Source organism: Falco punctatus, assembly GCF_963210335.1.
Source record: "Falco punctatus genome assembly, chromosome: 2".
Lineage (NCBI taxonomy): Eukaryota > Metazoa > Chordata > Aves > Falconiformes > Falconidae > Falco > Falco punctatus.
This window is the reverse complement of record NC_137581.1, coordinates 44,261,565-44,275,440: the sequence shown is the minus strand read 5'-3', so window position 1 is coordinate 44,275,440 and position 13,876 is coordinate 44,261,565. Positions and strand designations below refer to the sequence as shown.

General features: G+C 35.6%; 1 protein-coding gene across 5 annotated transcripts in view; it reads right to left on the bottom strand.

Annotated features, from left to right (window-relative positions):
* The window catches only part of PIBF1 (progesterone immunomodulatory binding factor 1), a 129,981-nt gene that overhangs the window by 49,714 nt on the left and 66,391 nt on the right, over positions 1-13,876 (bottom strand). For all 5 annotated transcript variants that reach the window (XR_013925854.1, XM_080374404.1, XM_080374407.1 and 2 more), the window contains 3 exons: positions 9,218-9,383; positions 5,747-5,897; positions 1,535-1,625 (listed from right to left, as the gene is read on the bottom strand). Coding sequence is in view for 4 of the 5 variants with exons in the window: in XM_080374404.1 (XP_080230530.1) it covers positions 1,535-1,625; positions 5,747-5,897; positions 9,218-9,383 (408 nt within the window). In the remaining variant the exon portion in view is untranslated. The remainder of the gene's footprint in view (positions 1-1,534; positions 1,626-5,746; positions 5,898-9,217; positions 9,384-13,876) is intronic.

The window sequence follows — 13,876 nt, the reverse complement described above, 5'->3', positions numbered from 1 at the left end:
AAGCCGTGCCAAAGTTAAGTACTACATAAAATCTTTATGATTTTTGTCAGCAATATGTAATTCAGTGCATAACAGGTCTAATCTGACTGATAACCATATTGACAACTTACTTGAAAAACAAATATAAAGGACAGAAGAAATAGTACATGGCCCATAAATCTGTATTGCATGAACAGCATGAACAGATCATTTGCCCTCAATTCTCATCAGTAACTTTTGATGTTAAATGTTCTTTGTCATGGAGAAGGTGGGGGTTACAAGGCCAAAACCAACTAAACCAACTAATACTTGTAGTAAAAAACAGCTATACATGACAAAAACTGCACTTCCAGCTCCCAAATGCTAGAAATGTACACTGTGAAGCTATGGTACGTTTGCCTTGTCTTTATACTCTTCTTTATGTGTCTACCAATGATAGTGGAGTTTCTCAGTTTTTGCAGAAGACAGCATGGTCAAAGCTCACTGCTAACACAAAATATGCAGTTGACTTTCCTGCATTTGAGCAAATTGCAGGCACATTCAAAGTGCAAGGCATGAGTTCACCTTAATTGTGGTGTCTCCCCTGTCAGGCTGGAGACAGATTCTAGACAAAAAAAATAATATATAAAATCACATTACTCTGACCTGATATTGTAAAGGATGTGGAATCTCTATTCATAGGAAAAAAATATTAAAAAAAAATGCAAAACTTAGCTGGACAAGATCTTGAACAATTGGATTTTCTCCAAGCATGATGATAGACCCTGCTGACTTCCAGATGTTCCTTCCAACCTAAATCATTCCACTGTTCCATTATTCTAATCTTAGGTTATGTTTTCTTTTTATACTATCTATACATATTTTGAACAACAGCAGAAGTTTCGCTGTGGTCACAGTTTAAAAATATTATGAATAAATCCTCATTCCCTGTACTTCATAGTGAGTTGTAGCCTTTATGCTCACAATGAGCCATTCAAACGTCACTATTTGTTAAAGACAATGCATAATATACATCTATTATTTAAAAATTACTACAATCAAGAGGTATGTTATTCAGCCTACACATCATTTTTATCTATTGATCAAATGGTATCAGAGTAAAGTGAAGACATCTAACTGGAATTAGATCCTGTATTTGTAAAGATGAAATAACGATGCTCTGAAATCTTGTCCTTCTTCATTTCCTGACAGATGTTTTTTGTTACAACTACATACAATCCTTTTTAGGGAATTAAAAAACTTACTTCCTATTATATAAATGTAAGCAATGTAACTAGTCTGGTTTTACAGCTGGTTAGTTTTATACAATTAAAATTCATCTTTCTTAAAGACAATGAAAAAAGATCTTAAAATGACATAGAAAAATATGTATATGCTCATTCATATGCAACCACCACATTAATAGCTCCTAGACTTCATTCTATTTCTATATAGTTAAGTTGTTAAAAAACCTCTTCATGTTAATCAAACTGGGTGGATTCTAAGACAAAACATAATGCACAGATCTTTATTTACTTTATCTTGAACCAGTAAATCCAGAGGGCATTTTTTTTACCTTTGCTTTAATCGTCTTTTGGCTGTTGTGGGAACATTAGCACCATACCCATATGAGAAGAGAACCCTTTCAGCTTCAACTTCGTCTTCCACTGCAAAAAATTGCAGAAAGATACTGTTGAAGAACATCATCACAGTGCAAGAACTTAAAAACTTCTAGGCAATTCTATTTGTAATTATACATACACACAAACGTGTTTCTAGAAGCTAGATTTTCAGTTGGTGTAACCTGGATTTGAGTGGAACTACTTCGTACACAATTAGCATTAATACAGTGCCATACATTAATGCCTTACAACACTGGAAGGCTTTTCACTTTTTATTTTCTGATTAACCTAAGACTTATACAATACGAAAACAAAGGAAAAGAGTTCAGTGCCCTTGAACATTCATATTATTAGTATAGTCACAAAATACACACTAATAGTGTAAGTTTAATTCAGCACTACAGGTTTAGGTTGCTTAGCGTTTTTTTCTAAAGAATTCATTTTCTGTGTATACATGAGGAAGTAGAGGAAGATAAAATTAGGAAGTGCTCAAGCTGACTGGATATAAACAAGTCCATGGGACCGGAAGAAACATAATCCGAAGTTGCTAAAGCAGCTGATGTCACTGTGAGGCTGCTCACTATCATTTTTGAGAGACTGTGGTGATCAGAAATTTGTGACAACCTGAGGAAAACAAATGCCACACTCATCTTCAATGAAGGGCAAGGAGGAGATTCTTATACTTATGCAAAGTAAAAATATTCAAAATAATCTCTGCTTCCATAGATGACTGATTTCTGAAAATATATTTCTAAGGATTTAAAACACATTGGAATTATTTTGAAAAGAAATCCCAATAGCAGCAAGATTAAAAACATGTACAGATTTTAATATTTCAGCTCATGTAATTCAGGTTTCCTCTATCCTGTAAGATAAATTGAGCCAGGGGTGGGGTGGGGGGTGGGGTGGGGGGGAGCGGAAACAAAAGAAAAAAGAAAAAGAGAAGTGTGCATGTGGGAAGGGGCAGAGAGAGTGAGACAGAGAGCAGAGGTAAAGGGGGACAAAGTGAAAGGCGGTGCGGCAGGGATGTGGGAGAGGAAGGGAGCACAAGTGAACACCAGCCCAGGCACCACACAAGAGTTCTGATGAATCAAGTAGTTGGGAATAGGAGAAACAAATTTAGGAAATGATGTGACAGCCCTATCTGACTCATTTTTCCTAATGCTCAAGTGCCTCAAAATGAGAAATACCTTCTCCTCTTAACAACTTGCAAAACACTATAGGCTGTTGCCTCACTTGCCTAACACCCTTTTAATGCTATTTTAAACATGGATTCTTAAAACATATTTAGAATGATTAAAGTCTCTATTAAAGCACTTGTGATAAGTCATATATCTAGTTACACAAAAAACAATACAGAAATTGCAGTAAGCACAACAAAAAAACTTTACTGATGTGGCAGTGCAAAGGCACCAGAACTTCAGACTTTCAAGGCTGTCTTAGTTGTGGTGAGGAATTCTCCGGTGCCTTAAAATACTTCTGGTTCAGAAAAAACATAAAAAAGAATTTAACCTGTCTTTGTCATAATCCTTCTTTTTGGATACAAATTCAGTGTTGCATGTCTCAGAAAAATGTCAGTAAGATCTTGCCCTATAAATTCAAATCAGTCAGTAGTGTCCATGTAAATGTCAGATCATGAAGACAAACATATAGAAAAATTGGAAATGCTGTAGATATCAAGCCAAAGTAATGTTCTGTATGAGTGTGGTGTTCTCTTACCTTCTTTCATGTATTTCCAGGCTCTTTACCTGACTTCATGGTGTAAAATACACATTTTACAAGTGAGGGGACACTTGTTAACGACAGCTTTTTACACCACTTAGCAAAAAAGTGCCATTGTGAGGATACTGATAGGTTCAACCTTTTTCTTAAAAAGATACTAACCAATGGAAGCAAGAAAAAAACAAACTACCAGTCTACAACAAAAATACCCCAAAAAGAAGGTTTTACTCTGAAAAGGAATAAAAGACAAATGCCAAGAAAGTTTGCTATTGTTATTCACGTGGAAACCACTCGCATGCTGTAAGGAGTGGCTACGTAAATTCTTGATAGTTTCCTGAACAGGCTGTTTCACATTATTTCAGTATTAATAAAGTGAGGCACAATGATGAGGGAATAACGGTCACAATTCAGTGATCTCTTCCACATGCACACTCTCCAAAGGAAAAAAAAAAAGCTTAAATGATTATATGATAAAAGCTACCTCACATGTGCAAATACAGTTTATTAAAACTCCAGAGAACCCAACCCACCAGCACCCCCAAATACTGTAAAACAGTATTGGCTTTATAACTCAAGGAGAAGAAAAATATTACATGGTATTGAAATATAAAGAAGTGACCACAGGACTGAAAAATAAATTCTTATTCTCGCTAAAGTCCAAAGAAAATTCTAATTGTCTTCTGCACAATGCTTTAGCTGAAATTATATTCTCTGAAAGACAGAGTATTTCCAGAACACATTAAATTTGAAAAATACTTATATTTCATTTCTTTCATCTGTTTTTCTACCTTTAGCTATATATTACATGTAAATACCAGGACATAATTTGAGACACAGGAGGAAGTATGTCTAAGTTCCCTTTCAAAGTATTTTTAAAAAAGAAATACTTTTATTTCTTCTGATTTTCCTCAGAAGTTCACCTTGGTGCTGGAACTCAGTCTTAATTAGTATTAATTCTTACTTTCAATATCAAATACAGTATAATAATAGTAAGAAAAAGCAATGTTAGTTATTAAATAAGATATATTGAAATAATACTGAACTATAACTCCTTTTTTCCTCCAACAAAATCAGAAAATATAAAAATTATATTTTAACAGAACAGTCCATTTGGAAACTTTAATTTCTGTAAGTCACATTCTGTAGCATAGAAAATAATTTGTAATTAAAATACATCCTTAAGAAGGTGTTCAGAATGATTTACTCCTGTAAAAAAATTTATTGCCATCCCAAGATGCATAAGAAAATGTAAATCATTGTAAACAAAAAGCAGCATTCTGAACTCTATCTTCTCCTTGGAAAAAATGAAAGTAAGATCCAAAAGTTCTGTATTAATACATAAATACTCCTTAGGCAAGTTTACATACATACACTTCAAAAAACATGTTACCAACTAAAACATAAGCATGTATATAGGAAACATGCTTATGGTCAGACTGGAACTTTTGGGTACTCATGCCATTCCAGTTTAAATAGTAAAAGCTGCAGTGCAACGAAATAGGTACTGTCTAATTACTATGGACAACCAGACATCACTGCATCCCCATAATACATTCTTTGCTCTATACTATTGTTTATATATAAAGTTTATGCAATGATCTTCTACCTGGAAAGCATTTTTTATGAATTTTAGTTATTTTTTGGAGCAGCAAAGAAAGAGAAGAGGACAAGATGATATATGAATTAGTTTGAAATCTTAAAATGTCCTACTCTGTTTACACACAGGATAAAAGACTTAAACATTAGTCTTAGTTTCAAATTAGAAATTACTTCATTTGTGGATTGATTTGGGCTGAGAATCAAATAAAAAGAGATTTCACAGAAATTTTGCTGTGTTTGAAACCAAATACTGTTATTTTTGCCAACCAGACAAGAATTTTCAAGAGTAATCAGGTCTGAATTTAATCCAGGGTTCAGTACTTGGAACAGACTGATGTGCCACAGGCAGCTACTTAATGTCTAATTATTACTAATTCAACAGAAGAAAGAGCTCCACACACCCTGCTGCCCCCCCCCCTTCGTTCAAAAATTCACATTAATCATTGTAATGTATTATGAAACCTATAATTGTCTGTAAACAAAAAGGGTTTCTTGGTATTCAAAATACCAAAATACCAAAATAATATCAGAAATCCTAAAAAACCCCATATCTAATTATAATGGATTATTAGAATAAGAAAAAGAGAAACCTGTGAAAAAGAAACAGAGATGATTTTTAATATCCATATGTCTAAGTTCATGTTTATTTCATACATATTTATAAATACATTTAGAAATCTGTAATTAATATTTTCTATCAATATAATTACTGCATGTTAATTGTCAGACATAAAGAGGGAGAATGACAGGCACTGTAATACTTTCCAAGTGCCCCAAGAAAGAAGACATCTTGTTATAATGCCAGAAACACCTACAGATACAGTATAATTTGTGACAGAACTTACTTTCTGCTGTCTGCAATATTATCTCATCAAGCTCTTTTTCAAGTTTTTCATAAGTGTCTAGCCTTGCCTGATACTCAGAATTCTGTGTTTGAAGTTCAATAACGCGTGCTTCACTAGAAGACTGAAGACTATAAAATTCCTTAGTAAGCACCTGTGAGAATGAATAATGGAAAGATCAGGAATTCAGCATTACAGCTATTTACGAGCGAGGCAAAACACAATACATGTAAAATGCTTAGCAGTATGATACTAAATATTTCATATCACTTTTGCACAGGAAACAGGAAAGATTAAAATACTTTAAAAAGCAGTTATTTTTTTCAACTACATTATCTTGCACATATTACACTCTTAAGTCATATCATGTATCCCTATCTCCTAAGGCCTTAGCAATTTTAAGCTTTGAAAAAGCTACAAGAAATTTAAAGAAAATTTAGGAAAAGCAAGGTAAGAGCAAAAAAATAATCATACATGGCATTCAGAACAGTGTAAATGCATTTAGTTTTGTTGCTTTAACTGGATTCAGATTTCAGTTGCCAATTTAAAAAGAGAGAGTTCCTTTACAGAATGGTAATGTCAAAATTTGGTACTTAAAATATATCAGATTCTTATCAGTTACTTATTACTGAAAGTTAACATGCCATTACCATTCAGGACTAGTGTAAATACTTAATCCATGAAGCTTAAACAAAAAAACATATATTCAAAAGTAAAAGTTACGAAGGTCCATGTAATAACTAAGGTCTGATGTAGTGTTTGAAAATAAAAAACAACATTGACAAAACAAGTATTACAAAAACAACTGGAATAAGAAAATCCTTGGTAAAGTAGTAATCTACATGCTTCACAGAAATAAATCCCACCAAAACAGGTAAAGTAATAACCAAGATGTACTGCAGCTAAGTTTAATGCTAACTACCCAGATAAAAATCCAAAACATTCAAGATGATAACTGAATGCAGATCTTGAGATACAGAAATATGTGCATAATGTATAGAGCAGTAATACCAGATTCACTGTCAAAGCCACTAAAGAATGCACAATGCTTAGACAAACAAGCCACTCTAACACAGAAAGATTGGTCCAGTGTCACAAAAGAATAAATGTATATGCTAAAATTTGGCAACACATGAACCATCTGTTTCCTACTTTTAGCATGCATAAGATGAGAAACCACTCTGTGCTGAAATCCAAATAAAAACAAGAATTGTTTCACAAAGCAGCTGTAGCCGAGTCACAAATACTATTGACTGTGCTATTAAGATCAACATACTATAAGGGTAGGAAAAACCCCTTAGTACACTGATACTATATATAATAAAGGAAATTAAAAAATTAAGAATTCAATCAAAAGGAACAAAAGTAAAAGCTCCAGACATCAAATATTTTAATTTTGCAAGAACATTTATTAATGAAAGAGCACTGGTTTCAAAGCATCTCATTATAAAGAGAAAAGGAAGTGCCAAAAGTGTTAGTAGAATTGAATGCCAAATATTGAAGATGTTATCAGATCAAATAAATATCCACAAAGAAAATAACTCAAATTTAACTATCTTTTTAGACACATCTGTGCAATTAAAAATCTGTTTAGCAACTTCAAACTCTAGCAAAACTTGCATTCCCAGTGCTTGTGACCACAACTAACCTCGTCAGCCAGGATCTGAATGTCCCAACACAGAAAAACCAAGAAATTATACCTAAAAAATCTCTAATTCTATTTCCACTCTATAGTTCCTTTTAATAAATTCCCTAGGCCGGTACAGCACTAGAAACTGAGACTTTAAGAACAGCATCCTTCTCCAAGAAAGGAAGGCTGCCTGACATTTGAGATATACGCTACCAATCTCATTTAAATCTCATAGACTGGACTCAGAGATTTAATTTTGGGACTAACTTTGCAAGGTGTGAAATATTGTTTTAAAGTAAGTTTGCTCTGCTGAATACTGGACACCATTCCAATACCAAAACAGGTGAACAGGATATGATCAATTTTTGAAAGTACATGTTTGAAAGATAATATATTCTGAGCTTATAAACGAGCCCAAGTCATTCAGCTCCGCTGAGGTGCCCGGGTGCTGGCACCGGGGGCTGCGGGGCCTCTGTGAGGCGGCCGGGGCTGCCCCGGGCCAGGCACAGCCAGTTCCAGCCGGCTCCAGCCCACCCACTGCAGGGCACGGCCGGTCCCCATGGCCAAGGTGGTGGTACCTCAAGGAAAATGTATTTAAGCAAGGACAAAAATGCTGCACAGCAGTGAGACGTGAGGGAAAAAAAGTGTGAGAAACAGCCTTGGTGAGGGAAGGAGGGCAGGAGGTGCCCCAGGTTCTCTTGCAGCTGAGGGATAAGACCATGGTGAGGGAGGTTGTCCTCCTGCAGACTATGAAAGACCACAGCAGAACAGATATCCACACTGCAGCCTGTAGAGGACACCCTGCTGAAGCAGGTGGACATGCTCTGAAAGTACTGCAACATGTGGAGAGCCCAAACAGGAGCGGATTTTCTCCTGAAGGAAGCTGCAGCCCATGAAAGATCCATGCTGGAGCAGGATAAAAGCATGAGGAGGAAGGAGCAGCAGAGACGAGCTGTAATGGACTGATGCCAACCCCCATTCCCCATCCCTTCCCATACTGTTTGGGAAGGGGGAGGTAGAAGAGTCAGAAATGAAGGACAGAAATTAAACCCAAAAAAGAAACGAGTAGTAAAAGATGCTTTGCCTTTGTTTCTCACCATCCAAATCTATTTGGAATAAGTAAAAATGGCATTGGAAATGGTAACACGTGAAATTAATTTTCCCCTGGTCAAGTCTGTTTTGCCCATGATGGCACTTGGTAAGTGATCTCCAAACCTTTATATCAACCCATGAGGTTTTTTCAGCTTATTTACCCCTCCCCATCCTCTTGAGGAGGGAGAATGAGAAAGTGGCTGGGTGAGTGTCTGGCAGCTGGCCAACATCAACCCACCATGCTAGGACTAGCAATGTTAGGTCTTTTCAATGCTGTATACACCGTGCTCTCCTTGACTACTTTAACTGTAAAAATTTGTTCCAGAATTGAGTATCAACAAAAAATATTTTTATTATTTAACAATGTTGTTACAAATCCTAGTTCTTAATGACACTGAATTCACCATAACTGTTCTGGTATAACTGCCTTCTTTCCCTACAATAATCACACCGACTGACATAAGCAGCTTTGTGATACAAGCATATATATACCTCAAATGAATGAGGTACTGTCTTCAACATCTCTCCATGAAAGATTGTTTTGCCTTCTTCCTCTCCCATAAGTCTTGTTTTCCACTGAACTGGTCAAACTTAATCATCACTAGATTCTGCTTCAGCAGAATTTGGTGGAGATACTAATTCAGCCATGTATGTTCTTTGCTACTTTTCCCCTAAGCTTTTCCATTTGACATTCTAATTGAAAACGACCATGTAATGCCCTTCAAAGTGTCTCTTTATATAATATAACATACCTCCAGCTTTCTCTGATATTTCTCACATTCCATTTGGCACTGTGAAAGATTCTTAGCTGTTCCTTGCTGCACGAGTTGAACATGTTCACTTTCAAAGGACTTTAACTTAATTTGGTGAAGAAGTTCAGCTACTTTGCTTTCTGTGCCAAGCTGCATTTGTCTATACCTAAAAAAAAAAAAAAAGTAAAAAAGCAAAAAAAAGTTTTGATGACTCAAAAATAAACTTAGAATACATGCTAGTTCTGTTAGTTACAGGTATAAATTTCAGAAATTTCTAAGAGTTTAATAAGTATTAGTATGGTTACCTATGTAACTATTGTAACCTGTATTTGAAACATTATTAGGAAAAATTCAATATATAATGACAACAAAATACAGTACACGGAAAACTCAGTCCATGGCTTTTCTGAATATGTGGTTAATGCACAATCAAATAACAATGACCTTACAGTACACCTTGTTTTTAAAAAAATGTTAGCTCGGTGTGAATCTCTTTCTCTGTACACAAATGTATGCACTGAAGCCTTTTCATGGGAGAGATACTAAGGAGATGTTGTCTCCTGTCTTCACCACATTACCTGTGATAGGGAGAAGTGGTAATACACATCAGTGGTATCGATGGTGCATCCCTTTGGGATATCATGGATATCAGCTATACTGCTTTTTCCCATACCCAAACATATGAAAAGAATTAATCTTGTATTAATTTCCAGTCATTCAGAACCACAGGTCCTTCTCAAAAAGCAGAAATGAAGTATATGTTTGAAAACATCACTATAAGGTAATTTTAGGTGACAAATAATATTCCATTTAGAAGTGGTTTTCATTAATTCTACTCATTACGTTTAACAGGCAATCTCAAAATATGGGGGTAAAAAAAGTTTGCTGATAGAATACTAAATTATTGGGCCATAGAAAAAGAGGGTGACATGAAGAACAGAAGAAACCCTTATGAATCTTAGCATTAAAAACTGATATGAAATTCAAAAGGAGACACATGCAAGATAAATCATAAGTTGTAAAAATTATCTGAACCATAGACATAAAATGATGAACTCCTAGTTGACTATTTTCATTCATGAGTGAGATTTTGGGGTTATACTAGATAAATCCATGAAAATTTTGGTTCAGTTTTACATAATGGTCAAAGCCAACATTCTGGGAATTACTGTGAAAGCAATAGAGAAAATACAGAAATCACCATTTCATGTTACAATTCCATGCTGTTGCCTGCACAATGAATGCTGACTACTGTTCTAGTACCTCACCTCACAAGGAACATAACAGAACTGATAAAGCATCAGAAAAGGGTAACAAGGATTACCTTTGACAACCAGCAACATCATGCACTTATACAGTTGCACTGTGTTGAAGAAATTACTTCCGGAAGCTAGGACTTTACAGCTTGGAAAAGAGATGGTATGAGGAAAAAGAGAGGCCTGTAACATTATGAGTGGCGTGGAGAATGAGAACAGGAATCATCTGTATTTTCCAATAGATGAATGACAAGGCAACTAATAAGGCTAGCAGACACAGAATGAAAATAAATATAAGTAATTCATCACACGTGAAAGCCATGAAATTCCTTACCATAAGACGCTGTGGATGCTAAAAGGTAACACTTGCTCAAGAGGATACTAAACAAACTCACAGCAGAGAAATCCGTTGACCACTATCAAATGCAAGATGGCACTTCTCACACAGAAGTCGCTTAACAACAAATTGTTGGAATACCAGATAAACCTTTACTCTAACCCAGCATGGCTGTTCTGTCAAATAGCAGTTGCAACACAATTCCATCCTATTTAGCACCTGATCTTCAGATGGGATTGAGAATGTTTAAAAAAACAAGGGGATTACTTCAGATATTTTCCCTGAAGTTTTCAGATGTAGGAATGTTTCTAAGGCACAAAGAGGAAGCAATTTTCACTGGAATTAACTTGAACAGAACAAAAAGGTGTTATTATCATGCCCTTTATAATCACTCTGTAGACATCTGTGTATGAGTAAACAGTCCAATGCATGAATGTTCCCACACAGGCTGCGTGGACAGAGGCTGGAAGCTCTGCCTGCTGAGCTCATGAAAAGGTCACTCTTAAAACAGTTCTCTTTTTCAATAGCGTGACATTTGTTCTCAGAGTTACTGCACTCAAACAGCTAAATGCCAATTATCTATCTGGTTATGGGCTACTGCTGTCAATTTTGCTTGGGGATGCTTTTCAAATGCTGATACTTCAAGTATTTCATCAATGCTCCCTGACTGTGTGTTCCTGTTTTCATTTTACCACACAAAAATAGCTTCAGCACTCTTACTTCTCCACACTCTAAATGATTGGCTGCAGACAAGACACTAAATCTGTTCTGCTATATACATTGTTTACAATCCTGGGAAGGCTGGTTCCAAAATGAGTAAGTCTTCACAAAGATACATGTCATCCAGCCAACTGATCTTGCAATGCAACATAAAAATGAAATTTATCTACCAGTAATATTTATTGACTTTTAATAACAAATTTGTATCTTCTGCTTTTACACAAAATAAATGGCAATGCCTGCCTGCACACAGCTTCAGACCTTAAACTAGTCTGAGTTTCTGTACAGAGCTTACACACTGGAAACATGCATACATGCATACAACATAGGTTACACATACTTGTCTGCACCTACTTTCTATACTTTCCAGAAAAGTCATAGTTCTTTGATTATTTTCCAAGTCTACTCAATCAGCTGGGTGCTTCCAGAGCACGCTTATCAACCCAATCATGAACATTAACTTCAGGAAAAAAAAATTGTACTTTGTTTTGCAAATTTAAGTACCTTACATATGCATGATCTGTTTTCTACTGAGAAGGTTATGAAGGGTCAGTTTTCTTACTACACTTACTACACCGTTGAGCTCACTAGTAACTCCCTTCACTGTAGCACCATTCAGAATTTCTTTGTCATACACTTGCTTTTACTTGGCTAGATAGTATCTCCGGTTTCTTGGCTACTATTTCAGCATAAGTATGTGTGAATGTGTGCACACAGTCATGTAACACAATGTCAAAATACATTCCTTAATCTGCCTAGATGGTCTCTAAGGAAAAACAAAAGAAACTAAAACCACCCTATGCTTTAATACTATTATTATGGAAAAAAATCGTGGAATGCGGGTATGCAGCTTTTTCTCCATCAAGAAATGTTAGAAAATGATGTAGTGAAAGAGAAGAGGGGTTTGTCTCACAGAAGATGAGGGTTGGGAACGGGAAATTACAGATTGAGCTAATGAAGAAAATGGAAAATAAACCCACATGTAAGAATAATCTGGAATGACATCTCACCTACATTACATGTCTGTGTCATTTGGATGACCAGTCAATAATGCCTGAAGTTCGCTAAAGCAGAGTGACACAGTGGTTACCAAAAATACTGTTTCTAGAGTAAAGTAGAAGAAAAAATATTCAGAGAGGGACTTAAACTCTGGTTTGTAAGGATGATTTTAAGATTTTTCAGTCAGAGTCTGTCTTTGCAAATGGTGGATAATGATATAATAACTTTTCAAAATCTGCATACAATGAGAGTAAACTGAAAGATTTCATGGTAAAATCATTTAGTCTGTATACTGAAGAACACAGAATGGAGGAACTACAAACACATCCAGCACAGCCTAATTTAATATTAATATTCAAAGATTTCTATCATATACATGTGGTAGATTCACTTAATGTTTCTAACTTCTTATAAGCATCCCATAAGTACTGAGATAGCAACTCTAACCTGTTGTTACCTAACAGGAATACTCACCTTTTTACCATCATCTAGCCCATTGACAAAAACAGAGAAGTACAGCAGCACTCCTCAAAATTGTAATTGAACAATTAAGTACATTAGAAGACAATAAATTTGTATAATTAACCATTCAAGAAACAGCAAATCCTAGTATTAAGTTTGTAAATAGGAAAGAATGCCACGTAAGTAAATACAAATAATACACCTTCCAAAAGAAGCCCTATCAAAATTATACAAAACACCAAACCTTTCTAATGTTGCTAACTTGATTATACCAACCTAAAGCCTAAAGCTCTTTAGGAGCTTTATTATTAATTTGTAGACATTATTTTCAAGTTTAGAAATGAAAAAATCCTGGAAGTTGTGAAATCATCCAGACTCCACAGATGGGTCAATTTCAGAACTAAGATACTTAGAGTAATTACAATGTACTCTTCTATATGTACAAACATCTGTGCTTTGGTTCAGTGCCAAATTTGCAGAGAAACCTAAATGCTACAGACATTTTCTCCTTAACCTGTCCTATTGCAAACCTCTCGCTTCCAGTCCCAGCATGTCCTCTAATGTTCCTGCCCTCCTCCCTCTCTGTCCTAGTGCCAGCCCAGATTTCTCCTGATTTCCAGTTCTGTTTCCTTTCTTTCTGCTCGGGGTATCTGTTTTTCTTCTCACCTGTGTTCCCAGTCTATTCAGCTTCCATTTCTATCTTTGAGACCTACTCTCCATCTTCTGGCTTGCTTGCTTTCTATTCCTGTATCACCCTCATAGTTCAGCATCCTTCATCAAATCCTACCCATACTTCTTTCAGTATGTTTCAAATCCCAGTTTAATTTCCTCCCCTTTTGCAACTGAGTCTGGCTGTTAAGGCTTCCTTACTTCCAAAGAGCCCAA